General features: G+C 37.9%; 1 protein-coding gene across 2 annotated transcripts in view; it reads right to left on the reverse strand.

Annotated features, from left to right (window-relative positions):
• LOC122549231 (MDM2 binding protein) overlaps window positions 1-27,792 on the reverse strand; it is a 78,152-nt gene that overhangs the window by 8,569 nt on the left and 41,791 nt on the right. For both annotated transcript variants that reach the window (XM_043688681.1, XM_043688680.1), the window contains exons 13-20: window positions 26,238-26,351; window positions 23,090-23,254; window positions 19,031-19,124; window positions 10,336-10,494; window positions 7,173-7,268; window positions 5,625-5,894; window positions 3,714-3,945; window positions 2,654-2,767 (exon numbers count right to left, since the gene is read on the reverse strand). In XM_043688681.1, coding sequence (XP_043544616.1) covers window positions 2,654-2,767; window positions 3,714-3,945; window positions 5,625-5,894; window positions 7,173-7,268; window positions 10,336-10,494; window positions 19,031-19,124; window positions 23,090-23,254; window positions 26,238-26,351 — 1,244 coding nt within the window. The remainder of the gene's footprint in view (window positions 1-2,653; window positions 2,768-3,713; window positions 3,946-5,624; window positions 5,895-7,172; window positions 7,269-10,335; window positions 10,495-19,030; window positions 19,125-23,089; window positions 23,255-26,237; window positions 26,352-27,792) is intronic.

The following is a 27,792-nucleotide window of genomic DNA, read 5'->3' on the forward strand; positions in this document are numbered from 1 at the left end:
TATGACAAGATATAGCAGGTTTGATGAATCATTTATCATTTTCTTTCTGTTACACACATTTGTAAGGGAAGTGAGACGAACAGAAGCATTAAAACTAGTGGTTCACTTGGGACAAAGCAATAACACAACGGACTGGTCTTTTTGTTGAAAATTCTATGATAGAAATTAGAAGTACCATGTTTGAAGAATAATTATATGGTGCCATAACTTTAGTCCCATCATGCAAGGAAAAGAGTGTAATTCCATTGAACAATTGAAAATACAGGAACCTTGGATCCATAAATCAGAGCTACAATCATACAAGCCCAAACTCTAATGGAAGTTCCCTGTGAAAGTGACCAGGAACTGGGAGAACAGGAACATGGATTTACCCATCTTTTTGACTATACTGCACATTCTGGTTCGATCTGGCAGCAATAATAATGTTACCTTCTAACAAAATGGAATCTTCCAGTGGTGATAATGTAATATCCTTAGATTCAAGAATGTTGCTCACCATCACATTTGCAAACGTATTTTGGACTGGGCAAGAAATGTTCATCTAGCCCATGAAAGAGTAAATTATTTAAGAAATAATTAATTTTTTCTGAATTGGAGCGACTGCCTACCACCAACACATGGCTTGAAAGTTGACCATTCATTACTCTTGGATCTGGATACATAATACTTGCTATTGGTCTATCATGAGGAGCACCAACAGAGAAAGCAATGCTACAATTTCCTACTTTATCTTTAAAAAAATCCATTAGTATCTACATTTTGGGGGAAGATTACCTGCCTATTTGAATTACATACTTTTTAACCAATATTAATATTTTAATGTGTTATTGTTACTGATATCTGAAATTACATAGTGATTTTCACCATCAGTCAGAGGAAATTTGAAAATGCTTTATTTACATTAAGTAATAATTGCTCTTTTCACAGGTAAGGACTGGATTTAAATCATCATATCATTGATACTGTATCAAGGAATATTATTGTTAGCAGTACAATTACCAGGGTCATCACAGTCACAATTGAAATAATGCTGTAAATGTTAATTTTAACTTTGAAAGAAAAGCTACTGGCCACAAAAAATAAATAGTTAAAGAAGAGAATTTTCAGATTTAAAAAAAAGTCTTCTTTGAAGCTAGTCTTTTGTCAAAGGATTGGTCTGTCACTGTAGTCAAGCTAGCTGTGAAGGTCATCAGACTTTACTCCCCCATTCTCCAAACTCCTACACTGTCATCCATTCAAATCTTTCTTTACACAAGCTTCACCATTCCTGCTTGAATCTTCTACAAGATGTTTTTAAACTGACATCTATTGTCAGGACATCAATTTTTAGTCATAAGATATATAGATTCCATCAAATAAAATCATGGATTAACTTCTTAAGAATCTACATTTGAAGACATGACATCTCCATGATGATCTGAAAATTGCAGGTTACTTCAAAAGAGCACAACCACTCAATGCTCAGCCAAGGACTAAGTGTGTCCATACCATTAAAAAAGTACATTCCCACATTATTTTGAAATTATTCACGTCCAATTTGGTTTCAACATCTACTTCTGTGACTTCTCTTTCAGTACTGAAAATTTCCTCGACATTTATAGCTGCTCAGTACCAAAGAGACTCCACAAAATACATAACTTTGATCATCCTGAGAATGTGACTAGCAAGTGCGAACATTGGCAGTAAGCCCACCACTACATTTCGTACACCTGAAGAAAATCAAAGCAAAATGTCCCCAGTGAACATTCAGATTTGTATGACTCAAAGGAAAATTTAATGGTAATACTGGCCTGAATTTTTTAATTTTTCAGCAGTGAGAGTGGTGAAATGGAAAGGAGTGATCTGCTACATCTCTAACATTGATATCTCAGCAAACACCAAAAATGGCTGCCTGGCAGAAAAGTAGCAAATTAATAGTGTCAAGGGGGTCTTATTGCCCAGTCAGCAGCCTAGACCAGGACATTACACTGGAGAGGGAATTATGCTCTGAACAAGAAACTGGTCACTGTCACCAATTTAAAGGCCCAACTCTCAATCACTTTTTAAAGGCACCTTCAAAAGATTAAATGATTAAAGAAACATAAAAATGATATAATCGTCACCATCAGACTTTGCTATTTCATGCAGCCATAGCCCTTTGGGAAGGCCTTTCCTTCCAGCCTTCTGTTGCTTCCTCAAACATACTGTAAAGTACTCCAAAAGTTTCTAATCAATACCTGGGAAACGGAGTTGGCAGCGAAAAAAAAGCACACAATTGGTTTTTTAAACTTGATCAATGTGTTGTCAATTGGTTATTTCAAAATGGCAATTGGACATCTGACAAAGACTGGTATGCTGACTTCGAATTGCTGAGCCAACAGCATCACACCATATTTTGCATATGAGGGGGTGTGGCCTACTCAATTTGTGACAATAAAATGCAGCCCATTCTATCTAATGAAAGGATCACTGTGGAACAAAATAGAGACTTGATTACTGCATAATGAAGGTAGACATTAATTGACTTTAAAATACCAAAGAAAACCAATTCAAACATGTTGCCCCGAAAAGCTAAATGTTCCTTAAAAAATAAAGACCAATGGCTTTTAAACACACTGCAACAAAACAAATACTGTATTTTGGTGGCCCAGAGTGCTAGACTAAAGAACCTTACCTTCAGGTAAAGCATGGATATTTTAAACAAACGTTGACTGCAAGATAGAAAAGATTTATGCTTCTTTGAAATTCCATTACTTTCGAGTACTTTTGCCACAACTTCTTTCAGCATCTAAGGAGAAAATACCAGAGTGTAAACTAAAATAAAGGAACATTTCTCTGCTCAGGTCCTGTTCTTAAATGATTCAAGAAATGTTTTCTTACAGATTAATTCCAAAATACGCTTTCTATCTCTGATCCATGAATTGATGTACCTTAGTTATGCTGCCCTCAGAGTAACACAATTTAGAATGGTCAACCAACATCTTTAAAAAAAAAAGTTATGAAATTAGAAACTCCAAGTTTCGAAGAAGAGTCTTACTGAACTTGCAATGTGCACTGTTGCTCTCCCAATAGCCAGTGTCAAATCTGCTCTAGGATTTATTTTTATTCCTTTGGGAAAAATTATTTTCAAAAATCAGACATTGTGACAAAATCTCAGCACCTATCTGCAGAGGTTATTGTGCAGACGTTATCTTTTGGGCAGTATACCTCACTTAAAATCCATAAGTCCCTTTCTACTTCTGAGCATATCAGCACAACAAATTCCCACTGATATAAATAATGTTTCTGAGGAAAACAAAAATCCGAACGAGAACAAAGTCACATGCAGGATAAATATCATAAGGGAAAATGTTTCAACTAAACTAGCAGCAAATTGTCCATAAGCTTACATTAACTGTCACAATTGATTCAGAGATGCACCTGACCCCATGACTTGAATTGGAAAACCAGTGCACAAGTCCTCATCTTCTCATGACTACACTTGTGACACCCTAGTTTTGAACTGAAATCAGAAATGGACAAAAAAAAGGGGAAGTTCAGGGAAAGCCAAGCTCCATTCGACATATAGAAATGTTAGGTCCCATGTGTGCTTGTCTTTTGCTTGTAACAGATTAGTCACAAAAACAGAAATTGCTGGAAAATCTCAGCAGGTTTGGCAGCTTTGTATACTGCTATTCTTAGCTAGCTATACAAGAGAATTCTTATACGATAAAACAACCTGACACATGCCTTACCCTTTTGTGCTTCTGAGATCGTGATTCTTTTTTCACACTTTCATGACAAGCCTTTGTTGCCATTCTCTGAATCTGGCTATTGGGCTTCTTACTGGAAGCTGAAACAGTTGCAAGGCTTTGACCATGTTCCCGCAAACCAGCGACTGAATTATTTCCATTATTTCCAGCCTCCTGTGATGTTCGTAGTGAATACTGGGAATTCAGAGATTCTGTGCTTTTGGATTTGCTAAGTCTGGGAGAGACAAAGCAATGAAGATTAGTTTTCAATGGGCATATCCGAACTACTACAGTTCCAACAAGGCTAATCATATAGCTTATGCTGTTTCTTTTTCTTTTCTGCTGTTTTTCATTGTGTAGATGTTTCAGCTGTTATTATTACAAGCAACCGTTATAGAGTCATAAAGCCAAACAGCGTTGAAACAGACCCTTCAATCCAACTTATCCATGCTAACCAGATATCCTAAATTAATCTAGTCTGACACCTTTCTAAACCCTTCCTATTCATGTGCCCATCTAGATGCTTTTTAAAATGTTGTAAATGTACCAGCCTCCTCCACTTCCTTTGCAACTCATTCCATGCATGCACCACCATCTGAATGAAAAAGTTGCCCCTCTGAAATCTTTCCCCTCTCACCTTAAGCTTATGCCCTCTAGATTTGTCTTCCCCTAACCTGGGAAAAAGACCTTGGTTATTCACTCTACCCATTACCCATTTCCCTCACGGTTTTATAAACCTCGATAAAGTCAATCCTCAGCCTCCGAGACTCCAGAGAAAATAGTCCCAGCCTATTCAGCCTCACCCTGTAGCTCAAAACATTCAACCCTGGCAATATCCTTGTGAATCTTTTCTGAACCGTTTCAATTTCACAACACCTTTCTTATAGCAGGAAGACCAGAATTGAACAAGTATTCCAAAAGCGGCCTAACCAATGTCCTGTACAGAATCAACATGACCTCTCAACTCCTATACTCAATGCACTGACCAATAAAGGTAAACGTACCAAACGCCTTGTCTATCTGCGGCTCCACTTTTAAGGAACTGTCCAAAATGGCAGACAGGAGAAAATCATGGCTGTCAGAGCTGCTCCTTTTGAGGTTTGTCTCCCTGCACCACCCCCAACCAGCTGCTCCCACCACCACCCACCCACACACACACACACACCGTTTGCAAATGGGCAGCACTTCCTGAACAATCATGAGTGCACCGATGGCTACACTAATAACCAATCTAAGATAATCAGTCAAGCTTGTAATATGGCTTATTTTGACTTACCAGCAGCAGCTTACACAGAATGGGTTCCTATTTGCATGTAATCTAAAGGAATATGCTCAAACATTGCACTTTAAAAAGAATTGCCCCGGAGCTTGAATACCTGTAATTCCGCTTAGCTTTCTCCATGGCAGCTAATCAAAGTCCACTTGCCAACCAATCAGCAGCCCTTTACCTTGCAATATAAATTATTATAAAACTTCTGAAAATTGGTATTCTTGTATTGCCCAGATGAGTACAAAAAGGCTTTGGCGATGCAGCTCTCTTTTCAGAAATATTTCAGTTATTTAATATCACGCCAATATTGGTATAAAAGAGGGGAGTGGAAATAATGGAGGGACAGAGAACACGCAAACAAATGACTCCAAATTAGCAGCTATAAAGTCATTTGCAATCACAGGCTATTGAAGGTTACAAAGTACTGCAAATCTGAAACAAATGTACAAAACTGCTGGAAGCATTCAGCAAATGAGACTGGACCTGTCAAAACTAAAATGAGCATGAAAATTTAAGACACAACTTCAGGTTGAGTGAAGGTAGATGGCATCACAAATGTCAACATTCTTCCATTTAGTACAGGTGCAGGCTGAATGACTAAAAAGTTGCAGCATATTTTGTTGTTATCGCCATTTGAAAGTTACCTTTTGCTGAGTTGGAAACTCTCCACCTTCCTTGATGTATGCTTTTGTCCTGTCCCACCAGTATTTTTCTGATCGTTCTGGAAAGCTTCACCATCCGGTACACTTCCAGGTTCTGAAAGGACTGCAGGAGACGACAGTGGGCTTAATCCATAAATAACTGGACACTGTTCTCTCGAACAGGTTGTGTTAGTTTCATAGCGGATAAGGCGAGACTGAAGTTTCCCAAATCGAATATCCTTTTCAAGTGCTCTGCTGTTGTCCAGGCAATACCTGTAATTTTTCATAAGGTGTCTATTACAGACTCAAAATAACCAGTGTGGCAGATAAGCCATGTTGTGCATAAAATAGTTACATCAGTGATCTCACCCATAAACTGGACAGTTATGCTGATTTACCCTTTGAATATCATCTACCATGAAAGTACGCACAAGTTTCAAATTCTGGAGATTAGACACCTAGGCTATGAGGAGGTACACAGAAACAAGGAACTGTTTATCTTATAGTTTTCAGGATTCCAAGGAGTATATATAAATGTTGACAAGCACCACAATGGCATTACCAGTAATCAGAGAAAGGAACAAGGAGATGATTTAAATCAGGCTGCTAGACACAGAAGGTGATGGATTTGAGAAGAATTGGCATGACACAACAGAAAGGCAACTTCAGCAGAATTGAGTGTTGGCTGGATAGCTTCTTGAAGGACAAAGTGACAAAGGGAGTATAAGTGAACCATAAAAAAATCACTAAGTTATTTTGGAAAGGGCTACAACATTCATCTTTTCTGGTCTCGCACATTGTTTTGCTCCTAGCAGCTTTTAAGCTTCAATAGAAGTTGCCTTGCTGCTGACGGGCTAAGCAGTGGGGGTCAGCATTGCAAGTCGAAGCAACATTTTAAGAGGCGGTGCAGGAGGCAGCAACAGGAAATCACGTTTGTCTGCACATCACAAAAATAGGTTTTTACACTCGAGATGAATTTGGGAAAGGCTGGAAAAATGCCAACTGTTGTACTAGCAGGTAAAGGAACTGATACCATCATGTTCCTAGTTTATTAGATATCCTTCAAGCAAAGGCATAGGATAGATTAATACTCGATAAACTGCTAACAGTAGGGATGTGTGGGACGTATGACATTTCAACCTAGCGAAGGAAAACAAAGATTTAGTCCAAGTAATTTTCTACAAGGGCTGATTCTAAACAGGCAGGAAGCTCAAGAACTCAAAAGTACAAACTGAGATGCACAGGTGCAAAAATAAAATTTTGCAGATGTTGGAAATCTGAAATAAAAACACAACATATTGGAAAAGTTCAGCAGGACAGAAAAACATTTAATCTTTCAGGTAAGTGACCTTTCATCTGAACTGAATGGGTGGCCAATTTCACTGGTGTTAGATTTTTTGTTTCTGTTAAAATTAGTTTTTCTTAAAAATGGCATTCATCTCAATTTTACAGACATTGTTTGCTAACACTCCTTACCCATAGTAAGAAGAAAGATATGGCTTACATTTCACATGCTATATTTTATGTGAGCCTTTAGAACATTATACTCACTCAACTCCATGGTAGTGGCATTCAGTAGCCTTTTCAAACGGCAAACCTTTCAGCTTCTGCAGAGTCATCTCAGGGGTTAGTGGAAACTCATTTTCACTGCAAAGGAAATAAAACATTTTCAAAAAAATACCAGGCTAAGATTTGTGCCTTGGCACATTTTTGAACAATTTTAATTTATCAATAAATACACACTAATTATGCCTACAAAATAGATGAAATGCAATGCAATAACTGTAAACAAGCTAGATAATTTAAAATCCATTTTTAAGTCAATGTTCAGTTCACCAAAAACTTGAAAAAAGCACCACCAACTAAAAATGATAACTTGTAGGAGTGCATCACAAATAATTTACTAAATAAGAACAAAAATGCTAGAAAATTTCAGAAGGTCAAGCAGCATCTTGAACTTTATATTTATTTTTGGCAAAGTGAAAGTTCCATTAATTTTTTTTGGAGGAAACCTCACCCTGACGCTGTCACTGTCAGGATATCCATTGAAAACTAGCACCCCCTATATCTGTGACATCTTTAAAAACTCATTGTACACCCAAACAAATACCAGCACAGTCCAATGCTGTCATGCAAGGTTCCTGACATCTGCCACAAACATTAGCAGGCAGGGGAGATACCTGTATTGCAGGCTTTGCTTCTAATGGACAGGGTGATGTACACACAGGGGCAGCACAGTAGCTTAGTGGTTAGCACTGCTGCCTCACAACGCTAGGGACCTAGGTTCGATTCCATCCTTGGGGCGACTGTGTGTGGAGTTTGTGCATTCTCCCAGTGTCTGCACAGGTTTCCGCCAGGTGCTCCAGTTTTCTCCCACAGTTCAAAGATGTGCAGGTTTGGTGGATTGTCCGTCGAGTACAGAGTTGTGTAGGTTAGATGCATTAGCCCATGGGAAACTCAGGGTTACAGGAATAGGGGATGCGTCTGGGTGGGATGCTCTTCAGAGGGTTCATGTGAACTCATTGGGCTGAATGTCCTGTTTCCACACTGTAGGGATTCTAGAAGATTCCAAAGAAAAACTCCCTCTTCCCCCAGATCAGCAATGGAGACTACAATACCAGACAAAGCTAGCCTGTCTGAGGTTGCCACCCAGGCTAAATGTAGTCTCAGTCTCCTGGATGAGTGGCTCGCAGGGTAGGAAGAAGGTCAAAGTCCTTCACCATCAGCATTAGTACCAACATCCATTCTCCACTATATTATATGCACACACAGACCTGCCTGCCACCAAGATTCATGCTCTCCCACTCGCCCCATTTCCTGCAACATTGTCTCACTTGTACTTACTCAGCCTAACACCACTAAATCTGTATGCCCTCTGTGCTATCTACTCACTCATTCAGGACATCACTCACTGACACCAAAAGTAGGTACACAGCCCAATTTCATTTCCCTAAACACCCACCCGGCTCACTTTCTAAGTGGAAAGCATCCTCAGTCGGGCAAAGAGAGTCAAAATGGGTGGTGTGCTCCAACATTTGTCTCCTCATCCCTTACATGGGGATCATACCAACTCTGACTGCAAGTGGCTGAGTGACCATATCCAAGCCCCAGGACTAGTACTGAAAGCAGCCCTTGTCTTACAAGATCATGATCAACCAACTAAAGGCTGTTCTTCTTGACAGAGCTGCTGATAACGAGGGCAAGTTTGCTGTCTTTGTGTCTGTGCTAAACAGCAAGGCAAGGCAGAAATAAGAACCTTGCATCTCTTATTGAGGGGACAAAGAGCCAACAGGCAAGGCACAACAATGGAAGCAGGAATGCTGTGAACATCCATGGAGGCTCAGAGAGAGAGAGTGGTATGACAGCTTGGTTGGCAAAATGGGAAGCTGGACATTAATGAAGTGAGTTGTGACATTAAAAAAGCAAACTTTCTTACTGGTTGTTCACAGTTGCCTACTGTGAAACTTACCACGTCACTCAGCATAAGCATAAAAAATGGAATGAGTTTGTCCTGATATCTAGGAAATACTCATCAACCTTGGTCATCTGATTTTTATACAGATCTTGCTGTAGCACATGCTCACTTAGCCCTAGAAAAGATTCTGCCCAATGTTCCATTTCATTTACCTTTTAATGAAAAAGTCTCGAGAAAGGGCCTTCTGCTTTTCCCCAACTATGCTGCCAGACCTGAGATTGTCTGACTTACTATTCTTATTTCAAATTTCCAGCATCTGTACTATTTTGCTTTTGTTATTATTTACTGTTTATCGTCAAAATTTTCCAGCTTCTCTTATTTTTCTTGTAATTCTACTAGATTATAGTATTTTAAAATAACAGCAATTATATTTCAAAAAGAAACTCTTGCACTTTCCCAGAAGACTACTCGTGGTGCCTTGTGGCATTTGCCACTTTACCAATATGAGTTACTGGGCAAGGTTTGTTTCAAGCAGTTGCTAGCTACCAGTCCTGCTTTGTTTTAGGCTTATTTTGTAATAAGTGGTAGAGGAGACACCATTATAGTTGTCTACACAAGAGGCACTACTCTTCGATATTAAGGTGCATGATATCAAGCAGTATAATGACATTTGGTCAGGCATAATTACTAGGACTATAGCTAATTGGTACAGATATATTTGTTCCCTCCTAAAGTTAGAGTAGAACTCTTTGGCTTACTCATGGACTCCGTGTGATGTCAGTAGAATGGATGAAGCCAATGAACACTACTCTCTTGAGAATCATTACGTTACACAACAGAAACTTTACCATTATTTTGTAGTAAATACCCTTCAGTTCAAAAGAATCAAAAAACTATTTTTAGTATTAACAAACTACTTTGAAGCAAATAAGGAATGAGATTACCTATAAAATAGATGGCAGAGTTAAAACTAACCAGAAAATATGGAATTAAACAATTCGTGGATGATTATAGATTGCAGCAAAAGCTAATAAGTAAATGACTTTTTTTTAAAAAACACAACTGTTTTTAACCTCCCTTGATGGTGTGGGTTGTTTGCTCACGTATTGTTCCAAAGGCATCCGACAGCTATTCTCAAGTTTCTAATTAAAACTTGTGCAATAATATGGCACACCAGAGGTTTTACTACTCATCTTGTCAGTTATAAAATTAGATCACTTTTGAAAGCTGATTTTCCACTGTAACATTTTCATTTCTCACTAAATTAGAAGAAAAATTAAGAAACAAAACTCTGCATACCCTCGCTGTATTTGTAAAGGTTGGAGCTCAGCAACTGGAAAACCTTCAGGTGTAAAATATTTTAGCAGTTCTTTGGCGTCAAGCTGAACTGGAAGTAATCTTTGGCTATCCTTGAGTCCCAACAGAATCTCAGATGAGCTTGTTAACATGGAACCAACTCTGAATGCAAATATAAAATGGTTAGAAAAGAAACCCATCAGATAAAAGAGAAAATTTTCATTTCCTATAGCATTTTTTTTTTAAAACCTCAGGATGTTCCAACAGACTTCAAAACCAATGAGATACTCCAAAAGTGTAATCACTGCTGTGATGTAAAAAACGTATTGGCTTAAACTTTGATTTATAATTTAGTTCATTTCTATTTTATTTACTTATCGTCTGACTTTCTATTGGCTAAATATCACAGCCATGTTAATCAATTCATTATAAAATATGGTCAAAAATACAGGAGAGTTGCATGTTTGTGACATGTAATATTTCCTAATTTCGCTTATGAAAGGACTGTTCTAATTAATATCCAATGCACAACCAGCAGAAACAAATTCTCCCTATCTACACTCTGTTCCCTTTAATACCTTGAAAATAAATTGTTAAATTTCTAAATGCTGATGAATACAATCTTAGCTTCACCCTTGGAATCCAGGTATCATCCTAATAAATCTATACCACACTACTTCCAAATTCAATAGATAATTTCTGAAAGCCTGGTGCCCAGAATTACACACCGTACTCGGGTGTGGTTTAACCAGGGCTTTGCTCAGCTGAAGCATTACTTCTACACCCTTGTGTTCTAGTGTTAGTATAAAGATAAACACTCATTTAGCCTTTTTGGTGAAGATGTCACCATCAGGTACAAGAAATAATCATCTGTGCATCTAGATTAATCACTTTGGACATGCAGTTTCTCGCCTTTCAACATTTACAAAGTACTTGATCAGTTGAGGATTTTGAAGGTGTTCAGTCACCCTATCCTTAAGTGTAGACTCTAGTAACAATATGCTAAATAATTTTATGCTAAAATAGCATAGTTCATCAGAAAAAACATTTTGCTTCACTGAACTTTAACTTGGGCTGGTTAAGTACCATCAGTATTCCGGCCTGTTGCAACAAGCCAGAGAGATGTGCTGCTCGATACAATCCACCAGTCAGTATGGCCTATGTACCTGACATCAAATTGGCACTGAAACTACATACCATGTTACTTGTTTGTGTGCTAGGTAGAATCTTTTTGGCTTGATGGCAGCTACCCGTTAATGGAAAATACTACACCTATTGCTACTGCACATTTAGTTTTACCTGTTACTAAATGTTTGACATATTTGACCTTTCAGGGTAGTTGGAGATAGTCTGGCCACTTTTCAGTACCAAATCAGGCAATTTCACAGGACTGACAAATGGTTTCTGCTGTTAAACACTTATTAAGATATTAAGTTTGCTGAGATTTAACAAAAAAGTAAATTAAAGAGTGCTAAGGACTCAGCTTTAATCTTAATCAAAGAAAATGTTGCACAATGTCTTGTTCAAATAGCCCTACTTGCCCCACCACCTTCTGTGAAGACACAAGTAAACTTGTGAATCAAAGTTCAAATGTTCACATTTTTTGACAAAGTAATAATTCTGTACTGTGTAAAACAAGGTCGATATTTCGATCTGCATTTATTACCTACTGTGACCCTACAGAAATTCATTGGCTACATTCTCAATATATCATTATGAAGTGCAGGATGTTTCAAATTAATGATCATTTTTCTCAGGGTCCCAAGCTAATGCTACCACATTTGCTGGATCAAACACAATCACATCACCTTAAAGAAACGCTTCCAAACTTTTCCCACTGTGGCTCATTTTAAGGCTTGAAATTAATGCCATTCCTAAGTGCTAATTGCAGGAGAGAGGGGGTGGGTAGGATTGTTAGGTAAAATGGGAATACTGCTGTTATTCCTCAGAGCTCAATGACTGCTGTTGCTACTTGGGAGTCTGCAACCTTTAAGTTTCAGAGTATGATCCCCAATTTGGGAAGCTCTCCCTTAATGACTTTGTACAAAGAAAAGGAATGTTGCCTTATAAATAGCCACACAGCTGCATTTTATCTCCATGTGTCAGACTGTTGGATTAAAACCAAACTCTTAAGCCCAGTCAAGAGATCCCCCTGCTACGTTCTCCAATGGTCAAATGTATTTCCCTCCCAAGAAATACACAGAATTTTGTTTTTGCAAATGCAGTTTGAGACTGGGTGAATCAGTGCGTTGGAGTTCCATCTAAAACTGTAATCATTCAACCAATAAACCACCATCTAATTTATATTTAAAGAAAGTAAGAACATGCTTGCGACACTCGTTCTTCCTCAGAACTCCACGGTGGCTGTTGCTACCTTGGAGCCCACAACCTTTAAGTTTCAGATCATGATCCCCAATTTGGGAACCTCTCCCTTAATGATTTTGTCAACCTGCAGCACATAGACTGCAGTGGTTCAAGAAAGCAGCTCACCACCACCTTTTCAAGGTCAGCTAAAGACAGGTACAAAATGCTGGCCCCGCAAGCGATACCCACATCCCACTTGAAATTGAAATAAAACAAACATTTTAGCCCCTTGTTTCTCCTCCTTTGGTTACCACAAATTTACAGAAGTATTGTCTACACAGACAATAAAATAACAACATCTTTTAGACTGATGTGAAATCCATCTCTACAACGCTAGAACTGAAATATGTTTGGTAGAGCACTTAGACAAAGCTGTGAATAATGGGTGTGTGAGGATATTAGAGTCATGCTCTCAAAGTAGGAAGAACTGAAAAAGCTTAAATGTAGCTCACAAAGGAGGAATTTAAGAGAGAAATTTTAGAAATTAAATTTATACCTAGCAAGAAAAACCACTTGTTGGGTAGCACAGTGTATTTATTCTTCTAATATTATTGCAAGCAAGCTGCAATGACAAAAATAAGCAAAGCCAAACCTATTCATTCCATATAATTCATGCAAGTAGTAAGATGACAGTAACAATTCACATTTGACTTCAGCTTGCCATGATTTTGATCAGTTCAATATTATTGAAGAGAGTCAGAGTCACAGAGATGTATAGCACGGAAACAGACCCTTCGGTCCAACTCGTCCATACCGACCAAATATCCTAACCTAATCTAGTCCCATTTGCCAGCACTTGGCCCATATCAATCTAAACCCTTCCTATTCATATACCCATCCAGATGCCTTTTAAATGCAATTGCACCAGCCTCCACCACTTTCTCTGGCAGGTCATTCCATACCCGCACCACCCTCTGCGTGAAAACGTTGCCCATTAGGTCTCTTTTATATCTCTCTCCTCTCACCCTAAACCTATGCCATCTAGTTTCTGGACTCCCCCACCCAGAGAAAAACCCTTGTCTATTTACCCTATCCATGACCTTCACGAATTTATAAACCTCCATAAAGGTCACACCCTCAGCCTCTGATGCTCCAGAGAAAACAGCCCCAACCTTTCCATAAAACTCAAATCCTCCAACCCTGGCAACATCCTTGTCAATCTTTTCTGAACCTTTCAGCTTCACAAATCTTTCCGATAGGAAGGAGACCAGAATTGCACGCAATATTCCAAAAGTGGCCTAACCAATGTCATGTACAGCCGCAACTCCTATACTCAACACTCTGACCAATAAAGGAAAGCATACCAAATGTCATCTTCACTATCCGATATGCCTGCGACTCCACTTTCAAGGAGCTATGAACCTGCACTCCAAGATCTCTTTGTTCAGCAACACTCCCCAGGATCTTACCATTAAGTGTCTAGCCCTGCTAAGATTTGCTTTCCCAAAATGCAACACCTTGCATTTATCTCAATTAAACTCCATCTGCCAATCCCTAGTCCATTGGCCCATCTGATCAAGATCCCATTGTACTGAGGTAACCTTCTTCACTGTCCACTACATCTCCCATTTTGGTGTCATCTGCAAACTTACTATCTATACTTTCTATGTTCACATCCAAATCATTTATATACATGACAAAAAGTAGTGGAACCAGCACAGATCCTTGTGGCACTCACTGGCCACAGGCCTCCAGTTTGAAAAACAACCCTCCACCACCACCCTCTATCTTCTACCTTCAAGCCAGTTCTGTATCCAAATGGCTAGTTCTCCCTGTATTCCATGAGATCTAACCTTGCTAACCAGTCTCCCATGGGGAACCTTGTCGAATGCCTTACTGAAGTCCATATAGATTGAGTCCACCGCTCCGCCCTCGTCAATCCTCTTTGTTGCTTCTTCAAAAATTCAATCAAGTTCCTGCGACATGATTTCCCATGCACAAAGCCATGTTGACTTAGGACCCTAATCAGCCCTTGCCTTTCAAAGTATGTGTCAATTCTGTTCCTCAGAATTCCCTCCAGCAACTTGCCCACCACCGACACCAGGCTCACCGGTCTATAGTTCTCTGGTTTGTCCTTACTACCTTTCTTAAATAGCAGTACCACATTTGCCAACCCCCAGTCTTCCATCAAAGAGGGCTAATTAATAACCTTGTTGTAAAAAAACCTTTAAGGATGAGCAACCATAATATGGTTGAAGTTCACATTATGTTTGAGTGCGGGGCAGTTATATTTAAAGCCAAGGTGTTAAATTTGAACAAAGGAAATTTTGAACATATGAAGAGCAAATTTGCGAAGGTAGATTAGGAAAGTACATTAAAAAGGTCTGACAGTAAGCATATGAAATAGGCAATGGTTAGTCTTTAAAGAATTATCATACAGCTTACATTCCTTCAAGTCATAAAAACTCTCAAAATGTCAGTTAACTGTGGCTAACAAAGTAAAATAGGACTGTATAAATAACAAAAAAGGCGCTTAAGTTTGCCAGAATTAGAAGTATATGTGAGGATTGGGAAGAGTTTTTGGATGCAACAAAAGGAGAACCAAAAAAGTTAGAGAGAACAGAATATGCATATAAACTAGAAAGAAAACATAAAACCAGCCTATAAAGCTTCTATAGGTATGTAAAAATAGAGACTTTTGGTTAAGACCTATACGAGTCAATTCCAGGCAAATGCAGGGGAATTTATAATGGGATAACTAAATGAGAAATGACAGAGAATCTAAATAATTTCTTTGTATTCATCTTCACTGAGGAAGATGAAAGATATCTCAGAGAATTAGAGATCCAAAGAACTAGGGAAAATGAGGAATTGAAGGAAATTAGTCTTACTAAGGCAGCTATGGAGAAATTAACGGGACTGAAAAATTGATTGATGGCTGAGACCTGATATTCTACACCCTCGAGTGTTGAAAGGAGGTAAGCCATGATGGTGGTAGATGCTAGGTAGGCGGTGGTAGGTGGCCATTTTTCAAAATTCTATAGATTCTGGAATGGTGGTGACAAATGTTACCCCAATATTTAAAAAAAAAAAGAGGAAGAGAGAAAAAGAGAACTACAGAAAAGATGTTAGGATCTATTATAAAGGATGTGATAAATTGTCACTGGTTAACAATGATCTGATTGGGTATGGTTAGCATGGATTTGTTAATGAGAAACTGTGTTTAACAAACCAGTTTGAACTTTCTGAAAAGGTTATTGACGGAATTGACAAAGAAGAGCCAGTGAACATAGCACACTTGGACTTTGGAAGGTTTTTGATAAAGTCTCCCAGGAGGCTGGTTAGTAAAATTAACATACATGGGATTAGAGGCAATATACTGACAGGAATTAAGGGTTGGCAAAAATAGATAAAATAGTAGGAATAAACAGATCATTCTCGCATTGGCAGGCCGTGACTAGTGGAGTATCACAGGGCACGAACTGTTCAAAACATACATCAACAAATTGGATCAAAAACAGAAATTGCTGGCAAAACTCAGCATGTACAGCAGCATCATTGGGGCAAAAACAGAATGAACATTTAGTCCAGTGATTCTTCACCCGTAAGGAAAATGTACTCTTTACGCTGAAGTCAAGCTTTGGAGAGATGGGAGGGAGGCATTGGTGGAGACAGCCATAAAGAAAGATGAAAGGGGTAGACAGATGAGAAGATTATTGATTATAGACCAGAACAGAACAGAAACTGAATAAGTAATAGTGAGAGCAGAGAGTTTGAATTGGTGTTCAGATTATACCCAATTCCAGAATGTGTTCTCTGTTGCCATCTTTTTTAAAAATCTTATTTCACATTTTAAAGAAGAACAGGAAATAGAAATCCTCTAATTATTGTGTGTGACCTTGAGATACTATAAGGTATTCAATATTTGTGTTTGAGATCGCAAAGCTGGTGCAGCAGCAATTAAGGCAGCAAACAGTATAATGGCTTTTATCATCACCATTTTAGTGCAGGAGTGAAGATAATATAAAAACAAAAATTAAGACATACCAATTAAGTTCTGGACACTTTATGTAAGGAAGGATGTTAAAACCCAGGAGAGAGTTCAAAGGAGGTTTACGCAAATGATACCAGGAATGAAAGATTTTAGATATCAAGAATGATGAGACAGATTAGGTTGATTCTCCTTGTAGCAGAGAAGATTAAGAATCAACCTTACTGAGATATTTAAAATTATGAACAAATGTGATAAGGTAAAGAAGGATATTCTGCTTGCACTAGTTGGCATGTCAGTAACCAGGGGTCATAATTTCAAGATTGTCAGCAAGAGAGCCAGGAATGAGATGCAGAGAAACTTCTCTACTCAGAATTGTTAGGTTTTGGAATGCACTGCCTGAGAGAGCAGTGGCAACGGATTCCATAGAAATCTTCAAAGAGAGCTCAATATATATTTGAAAATTATGAAATTAGAGGACTACGGTGATTGGGCTGGAGAGTGGGACTAGCTCTTCCAGGAGCCAATACAGACACAATGGGTTGAATGGCCTCCTTCTGTACTGTAAAATTCTATGATTCTAATGGATTGGCTTTGCTGAAAGCAGCCCATGTTATGTGATAACAGGATGAAAGGTGGGTGGGAAAGGTGGTCTGTACTGAAAGGAACAAATGCCATGACAGGATAAGGGTGTAGGGGTGGGTTACGAAAAAAATGCAAGGATGGAATCAGGCTCTAAAGTTATTAAACTTGTTATTGAGGCTGCAGAGTCCCCGAGCGGAAAATGAGATGCTGTTCTTTGAGCTGCATTGAGGCTTGCAGGAGCACTGCAGTAGGTCTGTGACAGAAACTTTGGCACAGGAGCACAGCAGTGTGTTGAAGTGGCAGGCAAATGGAAGCTCAGAGTCATTTTTAACGGACAGAATGTAGATGCTCTGCAAAGCCGTCACTAAGTCTGTTTTTCATCTCCCCAGTGAAAAGGAGACCACACTCCGAACAGCAAATATAGTAGCCTAGATTGAATGAAGTGTATAAAATCGCTGTTTAATCTGGAAGATATGCCTAGGGCCTTGGATGGTGAAGAGGGAAGAAGCAAATGAGTAGGTATCACACCTTCTGCAATTGCATGGGAAGGTGCGGTGGTGGTGGGGAGGGGGGAGGAAAGAGAGAGAATGATCTCTGAGGAGTTCTGATAAAAGAGGGAAGGAAAATGTGTGTCTGATTTAGACGTGAAGACCAAATGTAATAATTACAAATTCATGGATAGCACAAAAACTAGGTGAGAATGTCGGCTGTGAAGGGGATATAAAGCAGCTTCAAGAGGATTTGGACAGATTTAGTGAACGGACAAGTATGTGGTAAATGGAATATAATGTCGAAAAATAAAAGGTGGAACAAATATGCAGAGTATTCATTAAATGATAAAAGGTTAGAAGGAAACAAAGGGTCGTATGTTCCGTCATCAATAAATCATTAAAAGGAACATGCAGATGCAACAAGTGATTAGGAAAGTATCTTAGTCTTATTTTAAGAGAATACAAGTATAGAAGTAAAAGATGTTTGTTTTAACGGTACAGAATTTTGATCATTGGTTATGCCACCTGGACTAGTATTCCAGACCCTCAGGCTAAAGTTCTGAGTCTCATCATAGCAGATGATGAAATTTGAATTCAATAAAATTTAGAATGAAAAGCTAGTTTAATGGCAACTGTGCAATTATTGTTGATCATTGTAAAAAAACTCAACAAGCTCATTAAAGTCCTTTAGAGAAACAAATTCACCATCCTGAACTGATCTGGCCTATATGTGTCTTCACATCCACAGCAAAGTGGTTGATTCTCTACTAAATGTCTAAGCAAGCCAATTTGTTACAAAGCAATTAGGAATGGGAAATAAATGCTCACTGAGCAACGTCCATATCCCATGAAGGATAGAAAAGGTTATGCTATTGAAGAGATAAACCTAAGACAGTTAACTTAGAAAAAACTGCTAAGGGAAGCAACTGATAAACTGATCCAATTAAAGTATTGGTGGCAAATCCACATTCATAACAAGTCAAAGTGACTTATTTGCGAAAAAACATGTGCTACATAAACTATATCATTCTTTGTTAATGCTGGATTTCGGAATGATCTTCAAGCGCAATTTTTGATCACAGCATTATATGTCATCTATTGAATTCAGATTTAGACAGCAGCAAAAAGCAATATACAATCTCAGTATCTGCAAGACTGCTCAAAAACTGTTATGACTGATTAATTCCAACATTTCCAAATAATGAATTAATAGGAGAATTGTAGACAGCTATAAATGAGCATTGTGTATTCTCATTTTAAAATCCAAATCCTTGGAAAAAGCTGGCACCTTTCAAATGAAATAATAAGTATAAAAAACATATTTCACCTGGACTTCTGTCTAGTTCTTTCAAGATTTTCATAGCGTTCAAGAACACTTCTCTCAGGCCACTGTGATGGACTCAGGGTTGAGCTGTCAGTTTCTAGATAGACAGGAGTTTAAAATAAAATATTCACAGATGAATAATTTTCTTTCAAACTAACAGATGTGTTTAAAGGGGAAGAAAAGGCTATTAGAGTACATCTGGTTCAAGCATTTCCCTTACAAATACACAGGAAAAATGTTTTCAGCAGGAATCTATAGGACTTTAAAAAAAAACACCAGTTTACATCTAATGAAAAATCATTGACCTGAACAATTGGGGGAAACTTCTGAGACTACCAGATGGATGCAACAGTTCAACAAAATAATTCATAACCACCTTGTCAACAGCAATTATGGAACGGGGAATCCACAATTAGTGAAAGAATTAAAAGATAAATGGAGGGTGAAATTTAGAGAATACATTCTAATCTCCATGTGATCTTTTTAAAAATTTAACCTATTTTTCTCATCAACCTGTTCAGAGATGTTATTATACACCTCTGGAGCAGGTGGGACTTGAACCCAGACATCTTGGGCTTAGGGATAGGGGCACCAATACTGTGCCACATGAGCCCTCACATCATCATGTTAGATGCAGGTTAGCAATGAAAGCAGCTGCCCAATTGGCAGCAGTGAGCAGTAATCAATGAAAATTTATGAGGATAAGTGATGGATGGGGAGAGCTTGTCCACAGTGGAGCAACTCCCCACTAGATACTAAGCCCAATGGGTCATCAGAGGCAGCATCGCCCAAGTGGTAGGCAGACACGACCATTGGTTATGGGACTAAAAGCAGGAAAAACCACAGTCATAACCCAAACAAACTCATGAAGGGAATTCATCAGAAGGTGCTCCCAGCTTCAATCTCAGGATTTCCCCACACAGTTCTGAGGCATCCTCTCACTTTATTTGCTGGCTGAGCAGCATTCTCTGCTTCTCTTGGTGGTGTTGGCCTGCATCCAATTGGGCTACCAACCACAGGAACTTGCTCTTCATCTTTAACTCGGACAAGAGCCCAATGGAAGAACATTGCGTACAGACAGACGATCTCAAGGAGACAGATGAAGTAGGAAGTGACTGTACTTACTGGAATTTAGAAGAATGAAAGGCAACCTCATTGAAACATTAGAGATTCTGAGGAGACTGGACAGGATAGATGCAGAAAGGTTGTTTCCCCTTGGGGAAAGTCGAGAACCAACAGTATAGTCTCGAAGTAAATAATTACACATTTAAGACAAAGATGAGGAGGAATGTCTTGTCTCAGCGTGTTAAATTGCGAAATTCTTTCAGGTCGAGGCTGGGTTATCAAGTATATTCAAGGCTGAGATGGATAGTTCTTTTTGCTGTAAGGGAATCAAGCGTTATGGGGGAAAAGGAAGGAATTTGGAATTGAGAGCAATCAGATCAGTCGTGAGATCATTGAGTCTGCTCTGTCATTCAACAAGTTGAAAGACCTATTTGCTTTTATATCTTATGGCCTGATTTTGAAAGGCTATTTCATCCTGGCTCCTAACTTTGTTTCTCACTTCACACTTTGTTTTCCAGAATTGTCAGTTTTTATATCAGATTTCAACTATCTGTGCTATTTTATTTTGTCAATTTGACATTGACAGTTTGGCTCCTCTAATGAAAAGAGAAATATTCAACAGGTCTATAAGCATCTGTGGAGAGAGAAACAGAGTTCACATGTCAGGTCAATGTCCTTTATCAGAATCATATTTCCAGTATCTACTGCATTTTGCTTTGTCTCAGGATTGCTCCAATGATGCCAATATAGCAGTATTGTTGAGAATTTCACGGCGATGACAGGAGATACAACTTGACATCAGCCTGAATGATGCCCTGCAGATACTTCATCTGTACAAATTATGCTAGAGATTAGTTTGCTTTTCCCTATAAAACAAAATCATTAATGAATTTCAAGAAATTCTGCTGTTTCTATTATTTCAAAATCTTAGCCCTCAACAACACATCTCTCTATAGCTTCATTCCACCCTATCTCTATAGACTTTTCAAGCTGTACATTCCAGCTTGAAATCCTGCTCTTTGGAATACCATCACCGTACATCTCATCCACTCCAGTCCCAACTACTTGTCTTTGGTTATCAAGTTTCTGCTCACTGAAACTTGCTACCTAAAGTCTTTGTTGCTACTTAGTCGTTTCTCTTTCTAAAACCTAGCTCTTCAATCTTCCTGAAGTCTGCCCTTATATTATTTCCGATTCCTGCTGACAAGGAATTTGTTATATATTTTTCCTTCCATGTTAAGCAAGTGATATCTTACTACAGGCAACCTGCACTGATATCGAGGCTCTGTTTTTAGTGGATCTGTTATCTTTCCAACATTGCTTGAATTAAATGAACAGTTAAAACAAATATTTCCAGTTGAATTTGAAACAAATGACCTAACTATCAAACTAAAACTAAAAATTGTTAGTAATTATATGAATTTTACAACCAGTACTTTCTAGCTTGGTTGAAAACAGTTGTATTTTAACAAGCACAACTGACTATTGACTACATTTTGTTGTAAAGGCAATGATGTATCCTGGCAGATCTCTTAAATTAAATGTCAAAATATTAATATTTGAACTGGAGAGAGGAGGAAAAGTAAAAACAGTAAGCAATCTAAACTCTGTCGAGAATCAATTTTAATCAGACAACTTTTATTTCAGCTGATCCTTCTGTCGGCATAGAAGGCATATATTCAAAGTAACTGTTTAGAATTTGGCAGCAGCTTATCGTTTAAATTGTCTAGCCACTGTCAGTTGACAAAATTAATTTACACTCCAGGCCTTAATAAGAATAACCACTGCCATCTAGCAAAACTGTATCATCAGCAAGTAACTCCAAATGGTTAAGTTTTGCTATTCAGCAGTTTTTCTCAGACTTATATTTTTCTGTAGCAATATTTATTGAAGGTAAGGGATAAAAATATCAAAGATTTGAAAATGTTGATAATTCAGTGAGTGTTGTCAGCTGCATAACAATGGACAATAATACATAACTCAGGTAAAACTTGGCAAATGTAAAACTACATTTGCATTGTGTTCTAGAGATGCCATCACTGTCCTATACAATTAGCCTGCTATATTAAGCTACTTATTACTGAACTTAAAAATGTGATGTGTTGTGGTTTCTTGATTGATGTGAAATACATTGAAACTCTCAAAACTTATGTACCACAAAATTCTTTCACATTCTTCTTGCTCCTCAGGTGACCAGTCTGCCCTCTCTTAAAAGGGAACTTGATTGTAATCATAGTTGTTGCCCCTGATATGTTTCAAACTTGTGTTTCTTTTTTCATTTCACTTTCAATTCATTGTTTTGCTGTTCCTCAGTTGCATTTTATATCTACTTCAGTCACTACTTCTAATGTAAAAATATACTTTTAGATTTCCTTTTTTTTTGTCTTTGTTTAGTTAGCAAATTGCAACTAAGCATGGCTAATAAATGCAAGCCCTGCCACTGCTGCCGACATCCCACAAAGAAAAAAGAAAAATTATTCTTGCTAGGTTTGACTCTTTCATTCAAAATCCTCTTGAAAAACAAATTGCTTCCATTCACTGGTAAAATGGCTAAGTCTAGCTTTGTGAAGCTCTGTTCCTTTCTCATTCTCTCTATTTTTCCTCATTAACATCAGCCTTAATTGTACACAAATCCCCTGAAGCTGAAAGCTGCCAATTATTTGATCATTTAGAATTCTTTGTACATTGCTGAACTCTGGGCCTAAGTGGTCTAGGTACTTTATTTCACATCATCAAAAGCAGATATCTCCCATTAACTTTATTTCTTTCATTCTCTTCTGTCAAGTTAATCCTTACTCAATCCAATTAATTGCAGCTTGTTTTAAAGATTCATATCATATACATATTTAAATGGCATTTTAAGCAATAAAAATCAATCAACAATGGAAAAGGGGGCATCAGACATTTAATTATTTGTGCAATTGAAAGCTCTCAGTCATTATATAGAGACAATTTTGTTTAAAAATGCTGAATTTTTACGTAATATATAAAACTCACCAGTACGTTTAATAGCTTCCTCTTGTCTCTGACATACATTGCCCAAAATATTGCTTGGCAGATTCCTGTCATATTGCCCAAAGTACTGTTCTCGCACCAATGTCAACAATGCCTTTAATTCATTAATTGGAATCAACAAGGGCATTTTACTTATCTGCCTGCTTTCTGTATAAATAAAGCAAAGGGTAACTATATTGCAGAAATAGAAAAACAAGATATTATTTAAATAAAATATTCACCATATTTCAAACCACACTGAATTTGCAAATGAAAAGCAAAGCTTCTTATCTACGTTTTGTGGGCTGGAGTTACAAGCAATTATCCCATCAAATGCAATGCACCAAATGAAAAAGAATTGTAATGCAGTTTACCCACAATATTCCATGGTTAATCAAGAACATTTGGAGGGGATGACAATCTATATTGCACTGCTGGGACATGATGTGCCTGGTAATCTTTAAGTCACACTGCATCAGTCGTAGCAGTTTCAAGGCATTTAACAAAGATGCACTGAATTAAATAAAATATTTGAAATATGCCTAAAACATAATGGATATTACAAAAAAAACTCAAAGGTTAATAATATCTAGATATATTTAAATCATATTCAATCCTATAATTGTTGAAAGCAATGACATATATAATTCATTGTGATTTCTGATGATGATGATGTAAAATTTTAGTGTTAATGGCCTATATTTTGTGGTCAGCAGCGATGCAAGGATGCTCAAGTGCCATCTAAAAGGTTGCCCATGAAGATAATAGCAATAGTTGGCATGGATTTTCCATTACCAATGGAAGTTTACATCTGGCACCAAGTCAAGTATGAAGCAGTGAATATTAGCAAGCAGGTAACCAGCCAATCACACTGAAGCATTCACATAGATAGCAAATGAGCAAGTTTAAAATCACTTGATAATCTTCATTTTAACTTAAAATGTTAGTTAACAACATAAATGATGATGATTGGATTGAGAGAGAAGCCAAATAAAGAAACAAATTTTTATGTTAAACTTTTCAATTTTTGCAATTGGAAAAATAACACATTCCACCACAAACACAAAATTAGCTTTTTGAGAGCATATTCCCAGACTCTCTCAAACAGAATATTCCCCATGTAACCTTTGACCTTCAGTATGTGAAATCATCATGCAAAACACAAAAACAGATGAAAATGTCTGGTCAAGTTTCAGTGCTTATTAATTAGCATGATAGTTCCAAGGCAGCCCGTTATGATATATTTCTTGTGGGTCACCTGGGCTTGGCGCATGGTCACAGTTGCCATTTGAGGTCAGCAGGGTCGTCTTCTTTTGAAAAAACATTTTCAGCGCATGAAAGTTTTAGATATTAAAGTCAACTGATGAAAGTTAAGCACTGAAAATTCATTTTCACTACAATATCAATTTCCAGGAAATGCAAGCCTGTTTTATGTATAGTTTCCTCATAGTCTCAGACTTAGACCCTGAATAAAAATTTGGTGAATCTGCACTGCAATCTTTCCAATTCTAACAGATCCCTTCGAAGGTGCAGTATCCAGAACAGTACACAGATCAGCAGATGTGATCTAACTAGGGCTATGTTTTACCATAAGGAAATCATCTTCCTCTTTTATGTTCTAACTTCTGGTTCTAATTTTTAGCATTTCATTAGGCTTTTTGATTAATATAAAAACATCTCTGATCACTCAAGTGTAGTGGTCAATGTTCATGGACTGCCAATGTTCCCAGTTTTAGGGCAGCATCGTGGCTCAGTGGTTAGCATTGTTGCCTCGCAGCATCAGAGACTGAAGTTCGATCCCACTCTTGGGTGACTGTCTGTGTGGAGTTTGCATGTTCTCCCTGCGTGGGTTTCTGCTGGGTGTTGCTGTTTCCTCCCAAATTTGGTGGATTGGCCATGCTAAATTGCCCTGTAGTGTCCAGGGATGTACAGGCTAGGTGGGTTAGCCATAGTAAATGCAAGTTCATGTCAATATGGTGGGGGACTGGGTCTGCATGGGATGCTCTTTGGAGGAGATTTAGTGGACCTGATGGTCTCTTCCTGCACTGTAGGGATTCTATGATTCCTCACCATTTAAAAACAAACTACTTGGATCTATAGTTTTGGGTCCAAAATGGATAACCTTACTTATCTGCATTGAAATTCAGTATCCAGTGTTGTTCACTGAGTTTGTCAATGCTTCTTTGTAATAATGCACTCATCAGCACAATATATGATCCCACCAATGTTTGCACCATTGACAGAATTAAACATAACTGCTATAACATTTTTCAAGACATTAACAATATAGCCAATAGTTGAGACTTTAGCACAGATCCTTGTGGGTACCATGAGTCACTTCCTTCTAATTAAGTGCCTACCAACACCCTTCATTGCTAAATTCTAAGCCATCTCCTAACCAATTGAACAATTCGCCTTCCTTCAATTAGCTAATAGTCTCCTATGTGAAGCTTTGCAAATAGAGGTATAGGGTTGAAAAGCAAAGAATTTATGTAAAATCTTTATACATCATTGGTTAGGTGCCAGATAGAATATTGTGCCCAAATCTGAGATTTGAATTTTCATAACATTATGATGGATGAGGGATTTGTTATTGAGAGACACTGGAGAAACTGAGATTACTTACCTTAGATTAGCAACAGTAAGGGAGACTTAATAGTGAAATTAAATTCATTAAATTAAATTAAATTTAATGAAGGATTTTAAAAGAGTAAATGAAAGAAACTGTTCCCTCTGGCAGGAAGGTCAGTAACCAGAGCACACGAGATTTAAGGTAATTGACAAACAAACCAAAGGGTTGAGGAGATTTTTATTTACATATGATTATTATGTGGATTGCACCGGCCAGAAAGGATACTGGAAGCAGATTTATTAGTATTTATCAAAAGGGAAATTTATATACACTTCTACTGGAAAACAAATTGCAGTATAATGGAGGAAAAATAGAGGGGTTTAATTAAATCTCTTCTAAGCTAGCATAGGAACAAGGGACTGAAAGTCCTCCTTTTCATTACACAATTTTAAGACTGGGCCCAACACTAACCCACATTTTAGAATCAACAACATATACAAGATTATGTCTTTGCAGATTTTGTTACAGCTGTCTTCAGGTAATTCAGAGACCTGTTGTACAATACATTATAAGACTTACTTAGAAACTCTCGTAAAGCAAGTGTTTGAACTTGTGCCAGTTTCTTCTCTCGGTCTACAAGCTGATCTTCAGTAAGATAAGGCATTGCCCCAAGAAGCTCTGCAACATCACACTCTGCAGATGATACATGGATTAGTAGACACAGCAGCTGCCAGAAGCACAGTCTGTTTCAGTATTTTTGCCCTTTATCATGAGATAATTAACTTATTTTAATTAGCTTCTGAAACAAAGTGAGTATTACATTAGCACTCTCACAGAAGTGAATTTAAAAAGGACACCCCACACATTAAAATTTATTTTAAACTTCATTCTTGATTCATTTATTTTGAGCAGTTTGATGGCTGCCATATACATGTTTGAAATTTGGGGTTTCATGTGACAGGAGCTTACTAAAAATTGTACTGGATCAGTGATCACTCAAGAGCTGGTGTTTTTATATTTTATTCTAAAGTCAAAACACCCTCCCTAATAGCACTGTGGATCTACCTACAGCACATAGACTACAGCAGTTCAAAATGGCAGCTTACATTCTCAAGGAATGAACAATAAATGTTGGTGCCCAGACAGTGAAGCCCACATCTCATGAATGAATATAATCTATATTGGTATAGATCTATACTATTTTCTTTATTATTTAGGTGATTAAAAAGAAAATGTTTTGTGCTCAATCACTTGGTAAACCTGTGGGGCGACACAGTGGCTCAGTGGTTAGCACTGCTGCCTCAACGCCAGGGTCCCAGGTTCGATTCCAGCCTCACGTGAGTGGAGTTTGCACATTCTCCCTGTGTCTGTGTGGGTTTCCTCCGGTTTCCTCCCACAGTCCAAAGATGTGCAGGTCAGGTGAATTGGCCATGCTAAATTGCCCTTAGTGTTAGGTACATTAGTCAGAGGGAAATGGGTCTGGGCGGATTACTCTTCGGAGGGTCGGTGTGGAGTTGTTGGACCGAAGGGCCTATTTCCACACTGTAGGGAATCTAATCTAATCAACACGTGGATGACAACAGTTCAAGAATGTGGCTCACTGCCACTTTCTCAAAAGCAACTGAAGATTGGCAATACATGCGACATTTTCCAATCATGCCTACATCCCAAAAATGAAAAGTCCTTTCCACACTGTAGGGATTTTATTCTATTCCATGAGCTTCTTTTTTGCTAAATCTTACAAATGTACATTACTGTAAACATATCTCAAAAATCTGAAAGTCATGCAATGCACTATACAAAGCAGGGATGATAAACTCCAGGTCAAAGTGCACTCTTTCTTGATGTATTCAGAATGTTAATTTTCTACAACATTGCTGTTACAGTGAAAATCACAATAGCATATGATGTTTAAGCTCCATGCTTCTGCCAAGAACATACAAGCTACTATGGATTTAGCTGAACTTTCTACAATGAACAGTTCTGTGGATTTGCAGAGTCAAAATTTAAGTTTTTTCTTTACTATCTTTCTTGATTCCACTGAACTCATTTTCCAGTTGTGTCACTTCCTGAAGATCTTCTAAATGCTGATATTCATTTGATAAACTAATAATTTGTTAAACCAAAGGTTTCT

The sequence above is a fragment of the Chiloscyllium plagiosum genome, chromosome 4 (assembly GCF_004010195.1).
Source record: "Chiloscyllium plagiosum isolate BGI_BamShark_2017 chromosome 4, ASM401019v2, whole genome shotgun sequence".
Lineage (NCBI taxonomy): Eukaryota > Metazoa > Chordata > Chondrichthyes > Orectolobiformes > Hemiscylliidae > Chiloscyllium > Chiloscyllium plagiosum.